The 22,375-nt window shown below is 36.5% G+C and overlaps 1 protein-coding gene across 1 annotated transcript; it reads left to right on the top strand.

The window, feature by feature from the left end:
- The first annotated feature begins 14,372 nt into the window (after positions 1 to 14,372).
- Positions 14,373 to 15,335, top strand: LOC113195129 (olfactory receptor 9G4-like). The gene has a single exon (XM_026406542.2). The coding sequence runs from the start codon at positions 14,397 to 14,399 to the stop codon at positions 15,333 to 15,335; it is 939 nt and encodes a 312-aa protein (XP_026262327.2). The 5' UTR covers positions 14,373 to 14,396.
- The last annotated feature ends 7,040 nt before the right edge of the window (positions 15,336 to 22,375 follow it).

Here is a 22,375-nt window from a genome sequence, read left to right as displayed (position 1 = left end):
CCATATTCAAATTTTATCTCCTAAATTGTCCTACTCTTCCTATTTTAAGTCATGTGGAAGCATGATAACTTGTAAAGAATTCTAGATCATGAAAATTTTGTCTTTGCTTATCCCCAGAAAGAAATGATTTAGTTTTTATTTATGTAGTTTATTCAGAGCCTCTTTCACATCCTTATTCTTCAGGATTCAATATGGGAAACACTACAGAACAATTGTGTAAAATACAGAATGATGGTGTCCATATCCAAAGAATACCTAGATGGGGAGTGAGTGTAGACATAGAGGGTGGAGCCATAGTACAAGGTCACTCAGACTAGGAGGGAGGAGCAGGTGGAGAAGGCCCTAAGGTGGCTGGCCCTGGGAGCAGCGGATTCACAGATGGTGGGGCTGATGAAGAAGAGATAGGAGGCCAGGATGAATTCACTGGGAGTCATGACCTGGAGGCCAGGAACAGGACCAACACAGACTGAGAGCCATCCTTCCTGCCACAGGCCAGCTGTGCCATGGTGAGATATTACAGAAGAAGTCAACAGTGGCATTGTCCCTATAGAAAAAAATACAGGGCAAAACTGTCTTTGCTGATAATGAAGGCTTTGGTAAAGCCAAGAAACAAAACAGGCAGCTATAAAAATGCACATAGCTTTATAGACATGACCTGAGAATAACGCAATAGCTTTGAGATGACTACATAGTCTTCATAAGCTATGGCAGCCAGCAAAGGAGATGCTTCAGGGATGCAGGCCACTGGGATCTTTGGATAGGATAATAAGAGATCTAAGAGAAGCAGATTTCCAGTAAAAATAAAAAAAAATCATAGGTGGAGCTGGGAGTCATTACAGATCAGTACCTCAGCACCATAAGGGAGGTGTTTCTTGTTACAGTCAAAATGTACATGACAAAACACATCACAAAGAGGACCAGCCACCTCTCAGGATCCATCATGAAAGCCCAGCAGGATGAACTCAGTCCTGTGTGATGCCCTCTCTCCATGAATACAAGAAATGTCACCTAAGAGGAAAAAACAAGGGTTCAGGTTGAATCATATTGCTAAATAAATGAAAAGTATCCTCATTAAATAAAGTCTCAGAAAGGATGATGAACAAAAATGTGAATTTATTTAGGAAAGTCTAACTGAATGCAAGAAAAAGGTAATAATTAAAAGAATTGATAGTATTTCAAATATAGTGATTAAAGTTTATTACATTATGTCAGTGTCTGCTGTGCATTGCTGTGACCAAAATACCTGACAAGAACAACTTAGAGGAGGAAACATTTCTTTTAGCTCATAGTTTCAGTGGTTCAGTCCATGGCTGGCCAGCTCCATTGTTCTGGGATGGAAGTGAGGCACAGCATCATGGCATCAGGGCATGACAGAGGATCACTGCTCAGCTTATGGTGGCCTGGACACCAGGAGAGAAAGGGACCACAGGGGAGAAGAACCGTCTGGGAATTGACTCCATTGATCCATCTTCTCCAGCCACACTCTACCTACATACATTATGACCTCGGCTGTTCATTCTAACTAGGAGGGACTGATTAGATCACAGCTCTCATAATCCAATCATTGAGACATCCTTGTTTGATACAGGAGCTTTTGGGGGGACACCACATATCCAAACCATACACTGTCACATATGAATATTTTATAAATATATGGAGATACAACCTACCTTTCACAAAATAGGTTTTATTTAATTATCAACTGACTCTATAAATTAAGTATCACAATTCTCATTATAGAGTAGAAAATAGGTATGGAGCAGTTAATTATTTTCCCCAAAGTAAAGTCAGAAATAAATACAGGTAGGAACTGAACTGACACCTATTGGATCAAAAAGTTTGTGACTTTCCTTCCCACCATGGGAACCTCAAAACCTTTATGTCCCTGTTCTTCTCTACTGATATCACTTTAGACATGCATCACTTATCCTTAGTTCTCTAAATATAAATTTTTCAACAAGATTATATTTACATGTATCAATGACTCATCACCTAATTTTGAAGTAATAAAAAATTTCAATCACCTAATTTTGAAGTAATAAAAAATTTCATGTTAACTAATGTGAAAATTTTGTCTAATTATATAATTTAAATAAGGCATAATACTGGTTAAAAGTATATTGTCAACTTTCTACATTATGTATCATAATAGTACTTAATGAGCATTTAGTACATGTCAGGCACTCCACTTATTGGTGTAAAGGTGCCTTCTCACGGACCCTTCAAAGTAATTTTGTAAAGTAACTGTGTTTGTTCTAATTTTACAACTTAATTTTTTGAGACACAGAAGTGATTGTGCATACCTTATTGAAAGTGACAGTTGGCAGTTGGCAAAGGTATGATTTAAACTAGTTCTCCCTGTGGTCCTCGTCTGTACCCAGACCTGCATATCTGCCTAGAATTACTATTTTTGGACACTCTGCTAGCACTAAGGCATGTGGGAACTAGAAATAGAACCACCATATGACCCCACTCATCCATATATGTCAAAAGAGTTAAAATCAGCAAATTACAGTGACACAGCCACATCAATATTAATAGCAGCCCAATTCACAATAGCCAAGCTATGGAACCAACCTAGGTGCCCTTCAATAGATGAATGGATAAAGAAAAAACGTGGTACATATATACACAACAAAGTATTACTAAGCCATAAACAAGAACAATTTCATGGCATTTGCCAATAAATGAATGGAACTGGAGACTATCATACTAAATGAAATTAGCAAGTCTCAAAAGTCAAGGTTGTATGTTTTCTCTGATATTTGGAAAATGATCCAAAATAAGGAGGGGAGAGATTTTAAAAAAAAAGAATAGAAGAAAGATCAGTGTGGTAGACAAAGGGGAATGAAAGGAAGGGAGCAGGGATGGGATAGGGAAAGCCAGTGAAATGAATCTGACCTTAAATTCCTGTGTACCTCTATGAATATACCACAGTGAGTCTCACCATCATGTACTTCCACAAGACACTAATTTTAAAAACCCATAAGTAAATAGAAGATCAGTAGAATAGAGGAAAGGGAATAGAGGTGGAAGGATGAAAGGGGAAGGAAAACACTGGGAACTAAATTAGAACAAATTATATTCTGTGCTTTTATAATTATGTCAATTTGAATTCTATTGTCATGTATAACTAAAAGCAACCAATAAACAAAAAATATTTTTCAAAAAAGAACTAAAACATGTGGCCTGATGTAAAGAAGAAAGAAAAATATATATATATATATATATATATATATATATATATATATATATATATATATATTAGTTGTTTTGGTACTAAGGATTGAACTCAGGGGCACGCAACCACTGAGCCACATCCCCAGCCCTACTTTGTATTTTATTTAGAGGCAGGGTCTCCCTGAGTTGCTTAGCACTTCCTCCTTAGTGCTTCACCCTTGCTGAGGCTGACTTTGAACACGTGATCCTCCTGCCTCAGGGTCCCAAATCGCTGGGATTACAGTTGTGCACCACCAAGCCTGGCAAAAGGGAGTATTTTATGGGAGAAAACAAATCTTTGTAAGTAAGTAAATGTGACAGATAATGACGGAATCAGTTACTATTATCTGATAGTATGAGAGGGGGCCCTAAATTATAGAGACCCTGCTCAGGGAAGTAAGACAATACTATGTGTTCTATGAGGAGGAGGAGGAAGTGTGTCTCTATACTTGAAAAATGCACAACATTTACTTTGTGTAGGAGGACATGTCCGCCAAGGAAAATTATCAAGTACAGAAATGGAAAATGGAATGTGAGCAGTTTGTGGATCTGCCTGCTGTGTTTGAGGAACAATAGAAATGAAGTACTAAAAAATGTGACAATTACTTAACATGATAAAGTTAAAATCATAAGATCACAATAGACTATTTAGGTCACATGTAGGACGTTTGACTTTTTAGTAATTTTCTTTATGTTATGATCCTTTAACACCTTAGACTCCATTCTAATCCTCAAGACAATCCTTCTCTGGGATAGTTAACTACAAAATATAAAAATTATATTGCCAGAGAGCATGTGAACACCTTTCTTATGCACATCATCTAAACCAATGCCCACCTCCCAACCACCTCCTTAATCTCTCATTCATATCCAGGCAATATTTTCCCGGCACTCATCACCCCAGGGCCAGATATATTCTTGCAAACAGAGAGTAAGTTCCTTTTTCTTCTACATCCTTACCATTTTTTCTATCAAAAAGAAAAAATGTATTTTTATAAAAGTCTCCATGTTTCTGGAACCCATAAAAGTTAATTGTCTATGCTAACATCAGAGACCTAAGAGCAAAAACCTTGAGTGGATGTTTGATGGAGTGAAGAAACATCACCCTGGGTTCCGTGATGTGTGGGGAGATCATTGAGAGGACTATTTTGCAAAGGTGGTGGGACGGGAAAGAGAATGCTGATGAGAGAGAGAGTGTATCAAAGGGTTAATAGCCCAGTACTACAGACAAAAGTTTGATTATTGCAATATTTTACCAAAAAATGGAATACCACTAATTTCCAATTGGGCAACATTGCCAATTACATGTGAAATATTTTACATAAAAAAGAATTAAGAAATTTACATAAACTATCTCTTTAAATTTTCTGACAAATGTATGAGGAAAGTATTGCTACCTCCTTGTATGCATGAGTAAAATGAGATCAGATAAATTTGAATGAAATTACCAACGGCTCAATTATAGAAATTTTAGCAATAGAATTGAGACATAGATCTGTTTTTACATTGTCTTTTAATGTGTACAACATTTTTCAACATAGCCTTGCACTTGTAGAATTGTTCATTCTTCACAACATTGGAATGCAGACAAGACTCTTACAATATGCAATAGTGCTACTAATAAAACTGATAATTATTTCAGTATTTTGAAGTGTGACCTACAGAAAAACTGCCTTACAAGAACTTCGTGTTCCTTAAGAAAAGCAGGTTCCTGATCCCCAATCACAACTTGCCAAGTTTGTTCCACTGGGGTGGAACCAAATGACTCTCATGCACAGAATTTGAGAGCCACTAGTTAATTGAGTGATAATCAAAAGCCTGACACTATTCCTCAGTCTTAATTTGAATTAACTTCTCTACAATAACCCTAAGAAGAGAGAAATCATCCTTTCATATTTCTAAATGTGAAATTATATACCCCATATGCTTCAAATATTTGTAATTATATATCATAACTATCATATATCATATAAATATGAATTTATGCATTCTAAATTATTTCTTGGAAACCTATCCTGCTTTATAATCAAAATTTCTTTTGTGAGGTCAATACTGTGAATACTCTGACATGGTGAACTCCACTTTTGCTCTTCTTGGTTTAATATTATGGATTATTTGCTTTTCTCCATCCAGAGTTCTCAATGACTCAGACTTTGCTTCTCCCCTGGTATTATGACATAGGTGACAGATGACCCTCAAGAGCTCCTGAGGGACACCTTCTATGATTGTGGAAGAAGAAATATCATAACCTTTTAACCCATGGAGACCTTACCTTTTCTCACGAGTTCTGAACGGGACCTTTCCTACCTTAGAAATGGAAAAGAGTTTTTATTCCCTGTGTTTAAATTTAGTTATCTCCTCTACCAATTTGACTTTTATCTCAATATCCCATTTTAGTGTTAATAGATTCTACAACTGTGTAAACATCTAGCTGTATTTTTATGTATTTCTCCCTTCTAGAATAAACTTTTGTAATATTATGGTCATCCTTATCACTCTCACTGATAAATCTAAAATAGGCTTGAGGTTCTGAGAATATTTAATAAAACATTAATAAACATTCTCACAGAAACATAATTTCAATTATTAGATAGATTTCATAAAATAAGCATTTTGAGCTCAGAAAACTCCTATCATTGGCAAAAGGGATGCAAGTTTCCTGCTGAGTGTTGATCAAATCCTGGGGGTTTAGCATGGAGAACACCCTTATTTGGTGTTGGTTGTGGCAGTTAAATCTTCTCCATTCCTGGTAAAAGCTCTCTCAGCCATTTCGAGAATGAATTCTGTTTTTTCCACCCATTGGTGTAGCATAGCCTGGGATTCACCTTAATGAAGAGGTGCAGCAGAGGCAGCCCCACTGGGATTGACAGCCTGAGTCTCAAGAGGCTTTTCACACTCCCCTTCTCACACTTTGTAATCCTGTCATCATGCAGTAAATGAGCCTGGGAAACTGGCTCAAGAATGAGAAAGCTGGGTGGATTCTCTGTTGCTCAGCTGGTAATAGGCTGCCCCAAAGACACAGGCCCATTCTGTATGTCCCAACCCCAACTAGATGATTTATTACTAATGAGTATTTTGTTTTACTCTTGGCATTTTGGTATGCTATTGAGTTGTTTGCATTCTTTACATTTTGGATGTTACCATCTTAGCACAAGTATGTTTTAAAATATTTTCTCTCATTCCTTTTCTATTCATTAGATGTGCACTATCTTAGAAGGGCAGAGACTATAACAATACTGGAATTTTCTGAAACTTAAAAGATATACATAGTTATAATTTTCACTTGATTGTGCATATGTTTCAGGTGTCGATAATATTTTAACCTACAAATGAGAATCATTTTCAAGATTCAGTGGATTAAAAAATTTGATCAAATTATGTAGTTTATAGGTGAGGAATGTAAGCCCAAAAATTTCAACTTTAAAAGTATTTATCTCATTCCATACTTCAAAATAAAAAAACTAGCCAAATTCGGCTATGTGCATATATGAATGTACCACAATGAATTCCACTTTTATGTATAACTATTAGGCATCAATAAAAAAATATAAGTGACAGACCAGTAAAGTAGAGGAAGGAGATTGAAATGGAGTAAATAATTATATATATATATATATATATATATATATATATATATATATTAATGATATATATAATAAATAAACATGTATATATTTGTGAATGTGTCTAAATGAATCCCATTATTATGTATAACTATAACACTAATAAAAAAGAAAATTTCCACCAGGCCTACTCTGCTCAAACCACAATTAGCAGATGTTTATTTTCTCCTATAATGTCTCTTTTAAGCCCTCTGCTAAGAAAATTTAATAATGAACTTCAAAGGAGAAATATTTAAAGGAATTCTATCACTTATCCAAGAGCACTTATTGAAAGATACCTTCAGAGCTCAGAGGTAAATCACAAGTGATAATAGGATTTTTTACAAAGTGCTTATCTCACTTGTTAGGAAAGAAAGAATTATAAAGTCACAAGAAAAATAGGTATTATATTGCACAAGGCCATGAGCTCAATCCCAGCACCACACACATACACACACACACACACACACACACACACACAGATACACACACACACACACACACACACACACATACACATATGTATTATAACATTACAAGCCAGTTCTAAGGGTGGTAATGGGCCTCCTTAGCCTCCCAAGTTCCTCTCTTGACTTGCTTATAGTTCTTGAGGATGACTTTAGGTAACGGTGTGATATAACATGCTGACATAAGAAGGCTGTAAAGCTGAGTGCAGTGGTGCACGCCTGTAATCCAGGCAGCTCGGGAGCCTGAGGCAGGAGGATCTCAAGTTCAAAGCCAGCCTCTGCAAAAGAGAGGCACTAAGGAACTGAGTGAATCTCTAGATAAAATACCAAATAGGGCTGGGGATGTGGCTCAGTGGCCAAGTGTCCCTGAGTTCAATCACTGGTAACCACCCACCAAATAAAAAAAGCAAAGAAGTACTGTACAAAATAGCCCAGGCTCTTCTGACAACTAGAAAAATGTCTCTTGATATCAAGATGCGCCCCCTCCCCGCTTTAGCCCAGTGAGTCATGTAGGGATGACATATAAAACCCAAGACTGGCTAATTTGGGGCATTTTCTCACCTGCTATGCAGGGGGTACTTGAAGTATAATCTCTGGGACACTTTGCAGATTTCCAGATCCTTGGGGAATTGGCTTGCAAGGAACCCTTGGCTTTTCTTGTCCCCTTTTGACTATCTGTAAGAAAGAAACTATTTCATGTAACCTGCAGGGTGTGTGTGTGAGTGTGTGGTATGTTCTGTCTCACTGAACTCAAGACAATTTGGCAACAAGAACATGTGAATATACTTCACAGGAGTGCCACTAGAAAAAAAAAAGTGTATTTTTTTTTTCATTTCTGGTCCTCATTTCTTTACTTACTGTGACTCAAAAATAACAGATTTCCATGAAAATGGATGCAGAGTAAAAAAAAAATGTTGTGCTCATAATCACTGAAATTGCAGAAAAAGAATATTTCTCCCAACAATTTAACAAGGGAAATAGCAATAGTTACATGAAGTAGACAGTAGTGAAGATTTAGATTGAAAAATAGACAAAGGAACTTAGAGATTTCAAAAATGCCTTTTATCTAAGAGAAGATTCATTGTGAAAATCTTTAATGAGTGAAATAATGATTCCTAAGAGTTAAGGTTCTAAGAATGTATTTCTGAACTTATTTAGTTTTATGCATTAATTAATTAAAACTAGAGGAAGTTACTTTGTGATACAGCACATGTCTTCATTTAGCAGTCTTTTACCAATACAACATGAAGTTGTACCAATCAATACCTAGGACCTTAATAATGGTAACCAAGTGTACTTGTTTACTAAAGCTGCTATGGCAAAACACCATACACTGGGAGGCAAACAATAGAAATTTGTTTTCATCATTCTGTATGTTGGACATCCACATGCAAGATGCAACAGGGTTGGTTACTCTGGAAGCCTCTCTCCTTGGTTTGTGAATGCCAGTTACCTGCAGCAGCCTCACGTGGTCCTTTTCACTGTGTGAACACAGACCTGTTGTCCCCTTGTGCCCAAATGTTCTCCTCTGATAAGAACACACCAAAATAGTTGAGTTGGAAACAACCACTTCATTTGAGCTTGCCTCTTGAAAGGTTCTGCCTTTAAGAACAGCCACGTTTTGAGGATCTAGACCTAATATGAATTTGGAAGGAGAAATAAAACCAAGTATGAATAGGAGTTTCGTGAATGAGACAAGAAGTTGTAGCCTGGACACAGAGAAGAGGATATGAGAAAAATGGACCACAAGAAACACTGACAAAAAGTTCAAAACGTTTAATTCGTAGAATTTCTATTATCAGACACACTTAACAATTATGCTATGATTTAGATGCTTTGCATTGACTTTAAAGAACAAGTTACTCATTTCTTCATATACCAATTAAAATCATCCTCAAGTTCCAGAAGGACGTTAATTGATTCTTTGGAGACTTTAGTACATATTTCATACTGCTATGTGGGAGAAGTCTCAGAGGAGTTCGGAGAAAATGCATATATTGAGTCCAACAAATAGGCATGCCTAGACATCTGAGAACAGAGTTTGTCACTTCCAGGAGTTGGCTCTCTGACCAAAGGTAAGCACCTCAGGTCAAGTGCAGCAAAGCAATTTGGCCTCTCTGTGATTACAATTAAAAGCTACAATTCAAGGAGGTTAGAGTCTAACTTGTCTCTAAATGGATCACTGCTTTGATAAACACACACACACACACAGAGAGCTTAATCATATTCTATCCAATGATGCATGCTCACCTGCAATTTTAAAATTGGGTCAGTAGTTTTGTTACACCATGCTTAGTCACATAAGCAGTGGAGAACACTCAAGAGGACAATAAATTGCCTTGCTTTTGAAGAAGTTGGCCTTGTGTTTCCCAAACTTCTAGGGAATGGTGTTACATTTCTTAGTTCTCATTGTTAGAATCCAGAGGCCTCATTATTCCTACAGAACTTTTACAGCTCCCCTGAAGAAAACAGGAGGGGATAACTGTGTGAGCAGACCCCACACAATAAGGCATTCTGTAGAGGAGGCTTTATTATTATTATTATTTCACATTCCCACATAAACAGGAAATTTCTTTCATAGTCCAGATTGATTTGAGGAAATGAGAATGAATCTTTTTAATTTAATCTTCTTTCTGAGTAGTGATATGTACACTATGTTGGAGAAGTCCATCAGTTGTTTGATTTATAACCTGGATGATTTGAACAGCATTAGAATTAGAAAATGCATTAGACAAATAACTTCAAGAAATAAGGGAAATTTCCCATTTACTCATTGGAGAAAGATTTACTAAGAATATCTTAGTTACTTAGTTACTTAGTTACTTAGTTGCTGGATTAGAGCAGATAAATTAATGTAGAACTCTTTAACATAGGGATGTTGCCTGTGTTTAAGAGAAACAGTGAATTCAACAAACAAAACTTGAGGGAAACAGAAGACCACGAACAGACAAAAATCAAAAGGATGGAGACTGATGGTTGAAATAGTTAATAGGAAGGGGTGTGGTCATAAAATGCCATTGGAAGCATTGTAAATGAGAAGAGGAGGTAAATCCTGTAATACACGAAGAATAATGTTTCAGGCAGAAAAAAATAGTTAATAATCATTGATATTAAGGCAGAAATGTCATGTTGGTGGAACTGTGTAAAGTCACAGTGCTGCAACAGAATTAAGGAGAAATGAATGTTAAGATATTAGAATTTGAACATTAAGCCATGAATCAATTCCTAGCCATTGTAAGAAATTTAATTTTAACTTGGTATAAATTGAGAGTTTTTTGGTATTTTAAATACCACCTACTCCCTTTCTTATGTTTTAAGTATCATACTGGATGCTACACTGAAACAGAATATGGCAGGAACAGGTGATTAAACCAGTGAGAAGCTACTTCAATACTATGAATAAAACAATGTTCATTTAGACCAGTCTGGTAGCAGCGCAGGTGGCTAGAAAGATACAACTCAAGATAGGTAAGGATGCAAGCATTTTTTGTGTTATTAAAGAGCCGAGAGAACACTAAAGTTGTGGGTTGATTCCTAATTTTATCTTGACAATCTGAAAAAATTTAAATATCAAAATATTGATTCAGAGAATGAGTAGATGCACCACGTTTTAGAAACAGATTGGGAATTGAGAATTGAACATGCTAAGCTAATTAGCTCTTCTTATAGAAATGTCAGCACTGGACAGAAACTTAGGGATTTCCAATTGCTAGAAATCATAATCGGAGAATCAAGTGCAGAAAATTCAGATATACATATTAGAAAGTTTGTGGACACTGAAATATTGTCTGTATATATGTGCATATACATATATATCTATATCTATATATACTGTTACAATTGTGTTTGCCATGCCCTCAAAGAAGAACATTATTCCAAAAATTTCAGTCATTTTTTATAAGATAAACAAGTTAAGAATTGCAGTGGTTAGAGAATATTCACAAGCTTAAAGATTATTTTCTTAGGAAAAGGAAAATAAGAATCCAAATATTGAGGAGAAAAGAAGAATGCAGTAATCATCTTTTGTATTTTCATCTCTCAGTTGAACCAAAATGATTGTACTGTCCTATGTATGCAAAGATAAATGTGTATATGAAGATTCCTAATCTGCTCCTCTACATAGTATTGGAATGGGAGGCTACTTTTTTATGATGGATTCTATAAGAGATGTTAAGAAATCTAAATAATAGAATGTTGATGCTTGCAAAAGTTTTAAAAAATTTTAGATGCATAAAATGTGTTGCTGGAAGGAGATGACTCTACTCTCCTAAAATCACCCACATAATCATCATTAGAGCTACCTCCCTATTAGGATTCCTCAGTCCAAAGCCAATGAACTTTGTACTTCCAAGAATATCATTCCTTTGTCAAATTATATTAAGGTTTGATGCAATCACCTCTCTTTCTATTTTTGTAGCTCTTGTCTATGTTTCTATCATATCCAAAAGAGTCATTGCTAAGACAAATATCAAGTATTTGACCTATGCTTTTCTTCTAGATATGCATAATTTAGTATCTTATATTTATGCCATTAATCCATTTCGGGTTAATTTTTGTGAGTGGTGTGAAACATGGGACCAATGTCATTCTTTTGCAAGTGGATATTCAGTTTTTCCAATGCCCAACATCAAAGAAATTCTTCTTCCTCCATTGTGTATTTTTGGGTGAGATTTTCAAGGATCAGTTGCACAGATTGATTTCTGGGCTCTCCATCATGTTCCATGGGTCTAGATGTGGGATTTTATGCCAGTCGTATGCTCTTTTAATTGCTATGGCTTTGGAAAATAATTTAATCTCAGGAAGAGTGAAGCCTCCATCTTAGCTTTTTGTGGTAGTTGCGATGACCTTGGATACACTGGAGCTTTTGAAGCTCCAAGTGAACTCTAAGGTTATTTTTTCCTATTTCTGTTAAAAATCTCATTGCAACATGGGTGAACATGTAGAACATTATTTCAGTGAAGCCGAGCAGACTAAAGAAGACTGAAGAAGAAAGGAGACCAGGATGGTTGCTGCCAGAAGCTGGGGAATAGGGAAGTGAGGAGACAGAAAGCACAGCCTCTCAGTTGAAGCAGAGTAAGTTTGGGGCTCCAATAGACAACATGATGCTTACAGTTAATAATACCAAATTGCAGAATTGAAGTGTGCTAACACTTGATTTTACTTGTTCTCATTACAGAAAAAGTTGGCAAAAAATATATGAACCTTAAAAAATTTACATAAGATTAGATAACCAAAATAATAAATTTCTAGAATGTAGCAAAATTCTGAGTGACACCACCACCTGGCTTAATTGTTTGCCTCTTTGTAAAAACTTGATTGTTTTTTTGTTTGTTTTTTTGTTTTTGTTTTTGTTTTCTGTTTTTTGCTGGTTTTGTTTATTCAGCCTCCTGGGATCTCAGTTCTCATAAATCAATCAATCATTATTCCTTTCCCTGTGAAGATAGCAGCCATTATTTCCATAAGTATTGTTTTTTTTCTTTCCAGCTCTGCACTATGCATCTGATCTATATAGCATTGAAAATTCTTGGCATGTTCAGAGGTGAATATTGTGGGTTTAGGGCTTGTTAAAAGACTTTCCTAAAGCTGCTAAGTACTGGAATTTGAATTGATATAGTTAGGGTTTGGATGTGAGGTGTCCCCCAGAAGCTCATGGGTGACACAATGCAAGAAGGTTCATAGAAGAAATGCTTGGGTTATGAGAGACTTCACCCAATCAGTGAATTAATCCCCTAATAGTAATTAACTAAGTGGTAACTGAGGTGGGAGGGTATGGCTACAGGAGGTAGGAATTCAGGGCATGGCTTTGGGGGTATATATTTGTATCTGGTAAGTGGAGAATTCTCTCTGCTTCCTGTCCACCATGGAAGCTTCTTCCCTCTGCCACATTCTTCCACTAGGATGTTCTGCCTCATCTTCAGCCTTGAGGTATGGGGCCAGCCTTCTATGGACTAAGACCTCAAAATCCTTGAGCCCTCAAATAAATTTTTCCTCCTCTACAATTTTTCTGGTCAGGTCCTTTAGTCACAGGAGCAAAAAAGCTGACGAAAAGAGGCACCCAGTTAGAACTACATTTATTCAATTCTGCCTGTTCCAGACCTGTCTGCCTGCAACTGGACTTCTTCATAAGTTTTTGGTTAGCTCTTTACTCAGTTGGTCACTAGATCATATAGAATGGCCTCATGCCCATGCTGGTGACCCAGCTTCATATCAAGTTGAATGACAGAATTTGACCACATGCCTCAATATCCAGCAAGCTAGCTCAGGCTTGTTGACTTGGTATAGACAAGTTTCCACAGTGAAAAAGAATCACAAAAAGCCTATTGATATCTGGGGTTATAAGCAAATGATTGACCAGGACATGTAAAACTCCAGAGTTAAATAACAGATTTCGCCCTGTAATCAATAGAGAGCTATGGTTATTTTTTTCTTTATCCCTTTGCTTTTTATTATTTTGCTTCGTGACTTTGGACTTGCTACTTAAAACTCTATGATTCAGTTTCTTCAACTAAAACAATATCATACTAAAACCACCTGCTTTATCAACTTAAAGTGAGAATTCAATCATTTAAGTAGAGGACCTGAGAGGTAACTGGCAGAGAGTTCCTAATATGAGACTTCCAATTGCACTTATAGCAGCAGGAAAAGTGCAGTATATCAGTATTCCTGTAAATACCATCACAATACTTGATACATAAGATGTTTTCTTAAGTTATGGACAGATGCAAATTTTTTTTCAATTGCAGCCTATGTACCAAACATTCAGCAGAGTGTTCTCATGTGAATCTTCACATCATCAGACAGCCTGCGAGGAAGCTATTAGTCATCTTTATGAGCTGATTTCTTCTCAATTGTTTGATAAGGGAATGGCCCTGCATTAAACAGGTAATAAACAGAAGCTCTAATTTTAAAACAGTATTTTGACTCCAATTCCAATAGTTTTCCAAAGACACAGTCTGAAGTCTTATGATTCTATATATAGAGAAATCAATTTTCTCAATCCCCTTAAGAGTTATTGACTTAGTTGATATTCTGTTTATTTCTCTATCTCAAGTTATCACTAAGTTACATTTCACTTCAGTATGATATCCAGGCTTTTCCCTTTGTGGACATGGAAGTGGGAAATCGCACAGTCCTGACTGAATTCATCTTGGTGGGCATTTCAGCAGATCCCCGGTGGCAGCTGATTCTGTTTGTAACATTTCTGATGCTCTATTTGCTAACCATGGCAGGGAATATGACCCTGGTCATCTTAATCAAGATTGATGCCCAGCTGCATACACCTATGTACCATTTGCTTGGCAATCTGTCTTTTTTGGATTTCTGGTACACCTCTGTATATACCCCTAAAATCTTGGCCAACTGTTTCTCAGAAGATAGACGAATTTCCTTGGCTGGATGTGGGGCTCAGTTTTTCTTTTCTTGTGTAGCAGTCTATACCGAGAGCTATCTCCTCGCATCTATGGCATATGACCGCTATGTGGCAATTTGTCACCCATTGCTTTATTCAGGCACCATGTCTTCTTCTGTTTGTAATTGGCTTGTTGTTGGATCCTACATAGGAGGCTTTCTGAATGCCATAGCCCACACTGCTAACACCTTCCGCCTGAGTTTCTGTGGTAACAATGTCATCGACCACTTTTTATGTGATGTTCTACCATTGGTAAAAATGTCCTGCACAGACACTCAGGTCTATGTCATAATCCTTTCCAGTATGGTTGGCTTTGCATTTCTCTCCTGCCTTCTGGTCATCCTCATCTCCTATGCCCACATCCTCCTGGCCATTCTGAGGATGCGCTCAGCCTCAGGTAGGCGCAAGGCATTCTCCACCTGTGCTTCCCACCTGGTCTCTGTCATGCTCTTCTATGGATCTCTGCTCTTCGTATACACAAGAACCAGTGCCAGCTACTCCCTGGAGAGCGACAAAGTGGCTGCCCTGTTCTACACCATCATCAACCCATTGCTCAACCCTGTCATCTATAGCTTCAGAAACAAAGATGTCAAAGAGGCCTTCAGGAAAGCAATACTGATAACACAACCACAAGCTTGAAGGTCAACTTTTATGCATTTATTTCAATTGACAAGTTGTTGACTTATGGAGATGGTTTGTTTATTTTCTTTATCTTGTTATGTCTTGTTCTTTGGTTCCAGGTATTGAATCCAAGGCCTCACACATGATGGGGCAATTGCTCTACTACTGAGTTATAAGCCCATCCTCTACCAACATTTTTTTTAGACAAGGTTATACTAAGTTTCACAAGATGGCCTGGAACTTGGCATCATGCTCCTGTGTCAGTTTCCTGAATAGCTAAGATGAAGATATGTGCTACCACATATCATAGACTTATAAATATGTTTGTATGCATTTCTGTAATTCATTTAAACAGAGAAGTTATAATAATGAAATATTGGGCAAACACTCTTTAGTGACGTTTTTGTGACATGCACTCTAAAGTCTGTATTATTGGATGGAGTCCTGTAATAGAACACTTTGCCTCTTCGCATATTTCATTTTTCATATAATGTACTATGGTTTCCTTTGGGACATTTTGGAAAGTGAGAAGAGGAAGCAAATGTTTTTCTTGGATATAATCTGAGTTTGAAGTTTGGTGAGGAAACATCACAGGATTAGCAAATGATATGAAATGGTTAGATTACTAGAAATTTGCTGAAGACTTTACAAATATTTATTTCTATTCAGTTGCCCTCTCAGCATTTCTTTTAAAATCTCTCATTGAACATATAGAACATACTTGTATAAACCTTTTACCTCCTACATTAATGTCATAGCTGCCAGAGTGTTCAGATTTAATGAAAAAACACTTGGTAAATCCACAGTGAAAGATGTATTTGGGGGATCATATACTAGAGTGTATCTCATGAAGCAAGGACTGACTCCATGATGCTCTCCTGTGGTCACACAATGTCAACCTCACTAGGGGAAAGTAACGGCCTCAAGTGGAACAAAATTCAAACCAACAAGAACCAGTGATCATTTTCTTCCACCAGAAGGTTTTATGCTGAAACTAACAGCTCTCATGGCAGGAGTTTAGATTATATTTTATTAATACTTTTCAAAACAATGTAATTTAAGGATTATAAATGATACTTTAAAAATGAGAAGCTTATTGCTCTGAGATGAGAATTTTGTTACTGAAAGATTATAGTTATTATGTAAAAAATTATAGCTTTTAATGGAAAATTTGCTGCTCAATATATAAACATGTTGCAAAACACCACATGGTTCATTCATTTTTTATTATATTATTATTTGTATTTGTCTTCCAATGTTTGTCACTAGCTACACTCACATTTTTACTAAGGTCTTGTTAATATTATTTAAACCTCAATCTTCCTATATATAAAATTAGCATGCACCTAGGATAGTCAAAACCACAGTACCTAGGTATATATTGCTTCTTCTTTTTTAAAATATCATTTTAGTTGTAGATAGATACAATATTTTCATTTATTTGTATGTGATATCAGGCTCTATAAGAGTATTGAGGAAATAGTAATTCCAGATAGATATGCAGGTCTTGGGACAGATGAGAACCATTGAGAGAACTGGCTTTGAACTGTGTGTCTGCCAGGCTCCAACTCTGGAATCTTGAACAGTCTATGCACAACCATTGCTGTGTCTCAGAAAATTCATTTGTAAAATTGGAATCATCATAGATACTTCAACACATTGTTTTGAAATCTCAAAGAGCTGAGTCCTTTACAGCTGTACTTGGAAAGTTTAACACACCAAGTAGATTGCCTAACATATTAATTGTTCATTAGATATTTTATAATATACAGTGGAGAAAGTCGACAAGTTACTTTTAACCAGTATGATGTCTTGTTTGAATTGTCTTATTAGATAAAACTGTCAACACAATGCATTTCTTATTACTTCAAAATTGGTTAACGAATCAATGAGAAATGTGAATATGTTCTTGCTGTAAAATGTTATCTTTCCAGAAAAAGATAGGCAACCTCTGAAGTGATGTAGAATAGAAATTCAAAGACCATGAGGTACCACAGTATAGAGGAAAACCCCCAACTTTTTTTTATCCAATTGCTGCACATTCAGTTCTTACCTATACTTACTTCTGAATTTACTTTGGGAAAATTAATCAAAATTAATCAATTGCTCTGGGTCTATTTTCTACACTCTACCTAGAACTGCAATATAAACTTAATAGAGTTGTTGGATAATTCATTAGAAGTTATTTTGCTAGCAGTAGGTTTATATGTATACATCACTAATCACTCTAGGGACAGATTCCTAAGGCTTCCTCCCGAGCCTGGAGTCTATAAAAAAAATCCATGTTATCCAATTCATTAAAACTTGCTGGATTTTACCTATGTTGCCTAGTTCATTTTTTCACACAAAAGGCACAATCAGACACTGAGCTCTTTTACTCATCTGCCTTCTCACCAAAACTGATTTTATAGCCCGCTTTTGGACGGAAATGTAATTAATAGTTATTTCAAAGACAGTTAGTTACTTCAATATCTGTCACCTTACTATATTATATTAAAATAAATCTCAGTATATATCATATCACAGATAATGGCTTGCTATTAACTAATATTTTAATGTTTAATGCTTCGGGTAATGAGGCAAAAGGTTTAGTGTGACTAAGGAAAACAACAGCACAGCCCAAATGAAATTCCCAATAAAGAACCCACAAGAGCTTCACTTCACCCCTTCTCCAGGGTCAGAACACTTGCCTCTAACATTTGTATTTTACAGGGGAATTCTACACTGCAGATCCTGAAAGCTTTGATGTCATCACTAAGCTCATCTTCTAGATCACATTTCTGTAATACATGAGGGTTTTCATGGCCTAGACTATTATGGGAAATGAAATTATTCCCAGAAGAGATCAATTGGATCTAGTTAGGCTTAATTCATAATTATAAAATTGCTAATAATGAATTGAAAGTAGAGAAAGAGGCAGAAGGAGGAGAAATATGTGTCCTAAACCATGTGCATTACTAAATAATGAGGAGGCATTATTTCCACTCATCATAACAATTATCAGATAGAGACATTATATGGATTGAACTGTGATCCTACCTAGATTGAACTGTGATCCTACCAATTCATAGCAAGAATCTCTGAACCAATGAGATTATTTGTAGTTAGGGCTTTTTGAAGTAAATAAGGATTAGTTCATAATCTGATAGGAATGTTGTTTTTTTAAGAAGAGGAAGAGAAATCTACCTATTACACACAGACACACACACACACAATGGAAGAATGGCTGTTTGCAATCAAGGAAGACAGTCCCCATAAAAACCTAACCATTCTAGTACCTGATCTTGGACTTCCAGACTGCAGAAGTATGAGAACATAAATTTATGTGGATGGAGACACCAGTACATGGCATTTTATTATGGTAGCCCAAGCACATGAAGACAACACAATTTGATTATAGATGACAATTATAAAAACAACAGAGACTCAAACAACTTAAACTGATAGTGAAGAACAGAAATGGGCTTTGCACTCAGGGTTGTGTGAAGCTAAACCACAGGCCCTCTGTGTAGTGCCATAAAAATATGGGAGTATTAGGGTCTCTTCATTTATTCAAATCCACGAATCTCCATTATAGAATTTAAGAGTAAACAACAACAACAAAAAAGAAAATGGTTAGTTGGCTCACATAGGTCTAGCGTATTCAGTTATGTCTGTTGCTAGGGAAATGGGACACTGGTAACTAGGGAATGTGGTAACATGATTACTTGAATTGTCACCAGTGATGTCATGGCATGGAGTGCAAGTGGAGAGAAAGGCACTGAAAGATAAGTTGGTTGAAGCACTGATACAAACCATGATAATGATTATTAAAAAAAAAAAAACATGAAGCCAGTCACAGTGGTGCACACCTGTAATCCCTCAGCTTGAGAGGCTGAGGCAGGAGGATTGCAAGTTCAAAGCCAGCCCCAACAACTTAGTGAGGGCCTAAAGATTTACTGAGACCCTGTCTCAAAAATATTTTTTAAAAGGGCTAAAATGTGGCTCACTGTTTGAGCACTCCTAGGTTCCATCCCTAGAATGAGAAAAAAAAATGGGGCATTTTATTCTGAAATCTATGAACATCTTACATGAAAGAGCATTTAAAAAACCCAAGTACACCTTCAAAAGAGTTTCTGATCTCCTACAGTTGTTCAGGACTACTCCAATGATGGGGTTAGAGCCCTCATAACCCAATCACCTTCCAAAGTCACCACCTATGAACACAGCTGCACTGGAACTAAGCCTTCAACATATAGACTTTCGGGAGACACCCCAGATCCAAGCTATATCATACTAAAATATGGCCACAGCTATCTTAAGAGAATTCCTGAAGTTTGGGCTGGGTAGTAGGATTAGAGATACACATTTAGGACCAAAGTGTGCAGATGAAGACTGTCAAGGGGAATGCTGATATTTTCCTAGGGCTTAGATGGGTGGTGGTCTCAAATGCAAGTCTACACAGTTTCATGAGCAGAAAGTGATGGATCAAGAAGTTAGCATAACACTGGAAAATTAATCTTGGAGAGGTACATTGATGGATCATTAGGGAAGGACAGTGTGAAGACATTTAGGCTCCATCACTAATGTCCACTAGTGAGCATCAATTACAGAGAGGACATTCAAGGGCCAAAAAATATAAAAATTCTATGCCACTAATAATATCTGCATCATGTGACTTACCAAAGTTGCAGGAAACACTTCATTCTAAGATTCAAAACAGCTAGTTCCAGAATCTTTCATAACCATTAATCTTTTTTAACTAGTAACGAAGTGTACAAAATGAGACTCACACTTTGCTTCCCTAAATTGCTGAGCTTCAATAGTGTGCCCATGACAATGAGCCATGGCAGCAACAATAGAAACCATATATGGGTGAAAAAAAAAAAAAAAAAACCGTGTCTCTATTTTTTTCCTCCACTTGTAAGCATCCAAACAATTTCAAACAGAGCCATTACCATGACTCTTCTCACCTAACTGGTATAGTGCCCTGTTTTTTTTTGTTTGTTTGTTTGTTGTTGTTGTTTGTTTGTTTGTTTTTGTTCCCTAAAACATACTTTCCTCATGAGAGCCAGTCTCTTATGATTTTAAGTCATAAGTCATATTTTGTACTTGGTCTGACTTATGAATTAAAATCATGAGAGACTTCCAAACTCCTTACCATGATCTAAAACCTTGTGGGTCAAGAGCAAAAATCATAAGCATCATGGATCATGAATATCTGACTAAAGGGAAGACTTAGGGATTGCTAAAACCAAGTGGACTACCTTCTGCATTTCACAGGTAGTTGAGTTAAATTCTACTGGCCTATCACATAAAAGATGTGTGTTACTCTGGCTCCTCCAAGAAGACACCCAGGTGGAATTAAACAGGCAAAGACTTCATTAGATGAAGTGTCTTTGTCTTCAAGATTAAAAGGAGACCAGCTTCACCCTCAACCAGTTTAGATTAAAGAATTGTGCGAGATTATATTTCTATACTGGGACAATTTCAGTTGATTTTCCTTCAAGCACAAATAAATGTGTCTTCTTTATGCGAAAAGCAGAGCCTTGGCTGCCTTCCATCTTCTTCATTCCATAAGATTCTACAAATATTGCCACAGATGTCTGCCCAACAAAGTATTTATTGACACCTAGTTTATATATATACTCAACTTGTCTTTACAGTTATGTAAAGACAACTTGGATTCTGTAGTTCTGGGAATCGAATTGCTTTGCTGTTTCTTTCACCTCCCTCACTAGCCCACTGATAGCAGCCCCTGCAGAGCTTTACAAGGATGCTGAGGATGTTCTATATATAGTTGATAGACCTTTATTTTACTTAATTATATATGGTGCTGAGAATCGAACCCAGTGCCTTACACATGCCAGGCAAGTGCATTACCACTGAGCCCCAGCCCCAGCCCCCGGATGATGTTCTTAACAATGCATTTCTTAATGCCTGAGTACAATGATGGTTCCTGAAGTCCTAGAATGAGGAAGATGGGGGTTGGGGTTGACGGTTAGACAGTGGTAGATCCCACTACACATAACACAGCATAAGCACAGTCTCAAAAAAAAAAAAAAAAAGCTTTCTCAACTTTACTTAATAACACCTGATTTGTCAACACACAATTCCATTTAATTGTCTTGTTAGTTCCTCCACAAGTAAATAAATCCTGAGGGAGTTCAGCAATCTATAACCCTGGGAATCTAGAAAATGGCATAAAAGATTCTGGAACTTTCAGATTTGAATTCTGTTGAGATGGTGTTGTCACTGAAAATTTTAGGTAAGTTGCTCAATTCAGATGTTATAGACAGAAAATTGTATTTATTAAAAATCAGTTTAATAGCCCTCTATATTCCAACCTCCTGAAAGGCTGAAAGAAGGGGCCTATTTTGAAGTGTTTTTATTATCTTCCTGTTTTAATCTCTGAGTTCACACAGAGAAGTAGAACTTCACAGTTTCGGTGACACAAAAAATATCCATTAACCCTACCAAAAAATACAATTGGAAAAAAACCTAAATGTGAAATCATACAAGAACCCACGAGAAACTTTGTTAATATCTCAAGAGCAACTGAGGTGACTGAAGTAGCAGAGATGGTTAGTTTAGAAAACAAAAACATCAAGAAAAGCTGAAGTTCTTTCAGTTTGATATTCCTTGGGAAAGTTTAAAGGCATATGATATTTTTGAGAAGACCACTGATAATGAAGCTTACCTTTAAACAAAAAGGGTGGCTTTTAATACTTTTGAATGGAAATTTTATTTTTTCATTATCATTAAAAGTACCATTTGTTAGAAAAATAAGTGTGTAGGTTGATTAATATATCCTGCCAGTGTAAATTAATTTGTTGTTCTGATTTAAAAATACAGGATCAGCACAAAAGTCGGTCTTTCTGGGGCTGTATGTAGTGATACAGGGGGAAATGCCAAGGAAATCTGTGCCCTGTCTCTCTTTGTGGGACCCAGGGTGAGTCATGAGCATATCTTTGTTTGGGTTTGGTTTTTTTCCAAGTGAGAAGAATTGCATAGTTTTCATAAAATCTCAAAGGGACTGAAACCCAATCAAAGGAGATGGAGCATCCCCTGGCTCCTGA

The sequence above is a fragment of the Urocitellus parryii genome, chromosome 4 (assembly GCF_045843805.1).
Source record: "Urocitellus parryii isolate mUroPar1 chromosome 4, mUroPar1.hap1, whole genome shotgun sequence".
Lineage (NCBI taxonomy): Eukaryota > Metazoa > Chordata > Mammalia > Rodentia > Sciuridae > Urocitellus > Urocitellus parryii.
The sequence above is the reverse complement of the archived record's forward strand: the minus strand, read 5'-3'. Positions and strand labels throughout refer to the sequence as shown.

Bases quoted from the DNA above. Each gene is read 5' to 3' on its own strand.
- LOC113195129 (XM_026406542.2), top strand. From the start codon at position 14,397: ATGGAAGTGGGAAATCGCACAGTCCTGACTGAATTCATCTTGGTGGGC.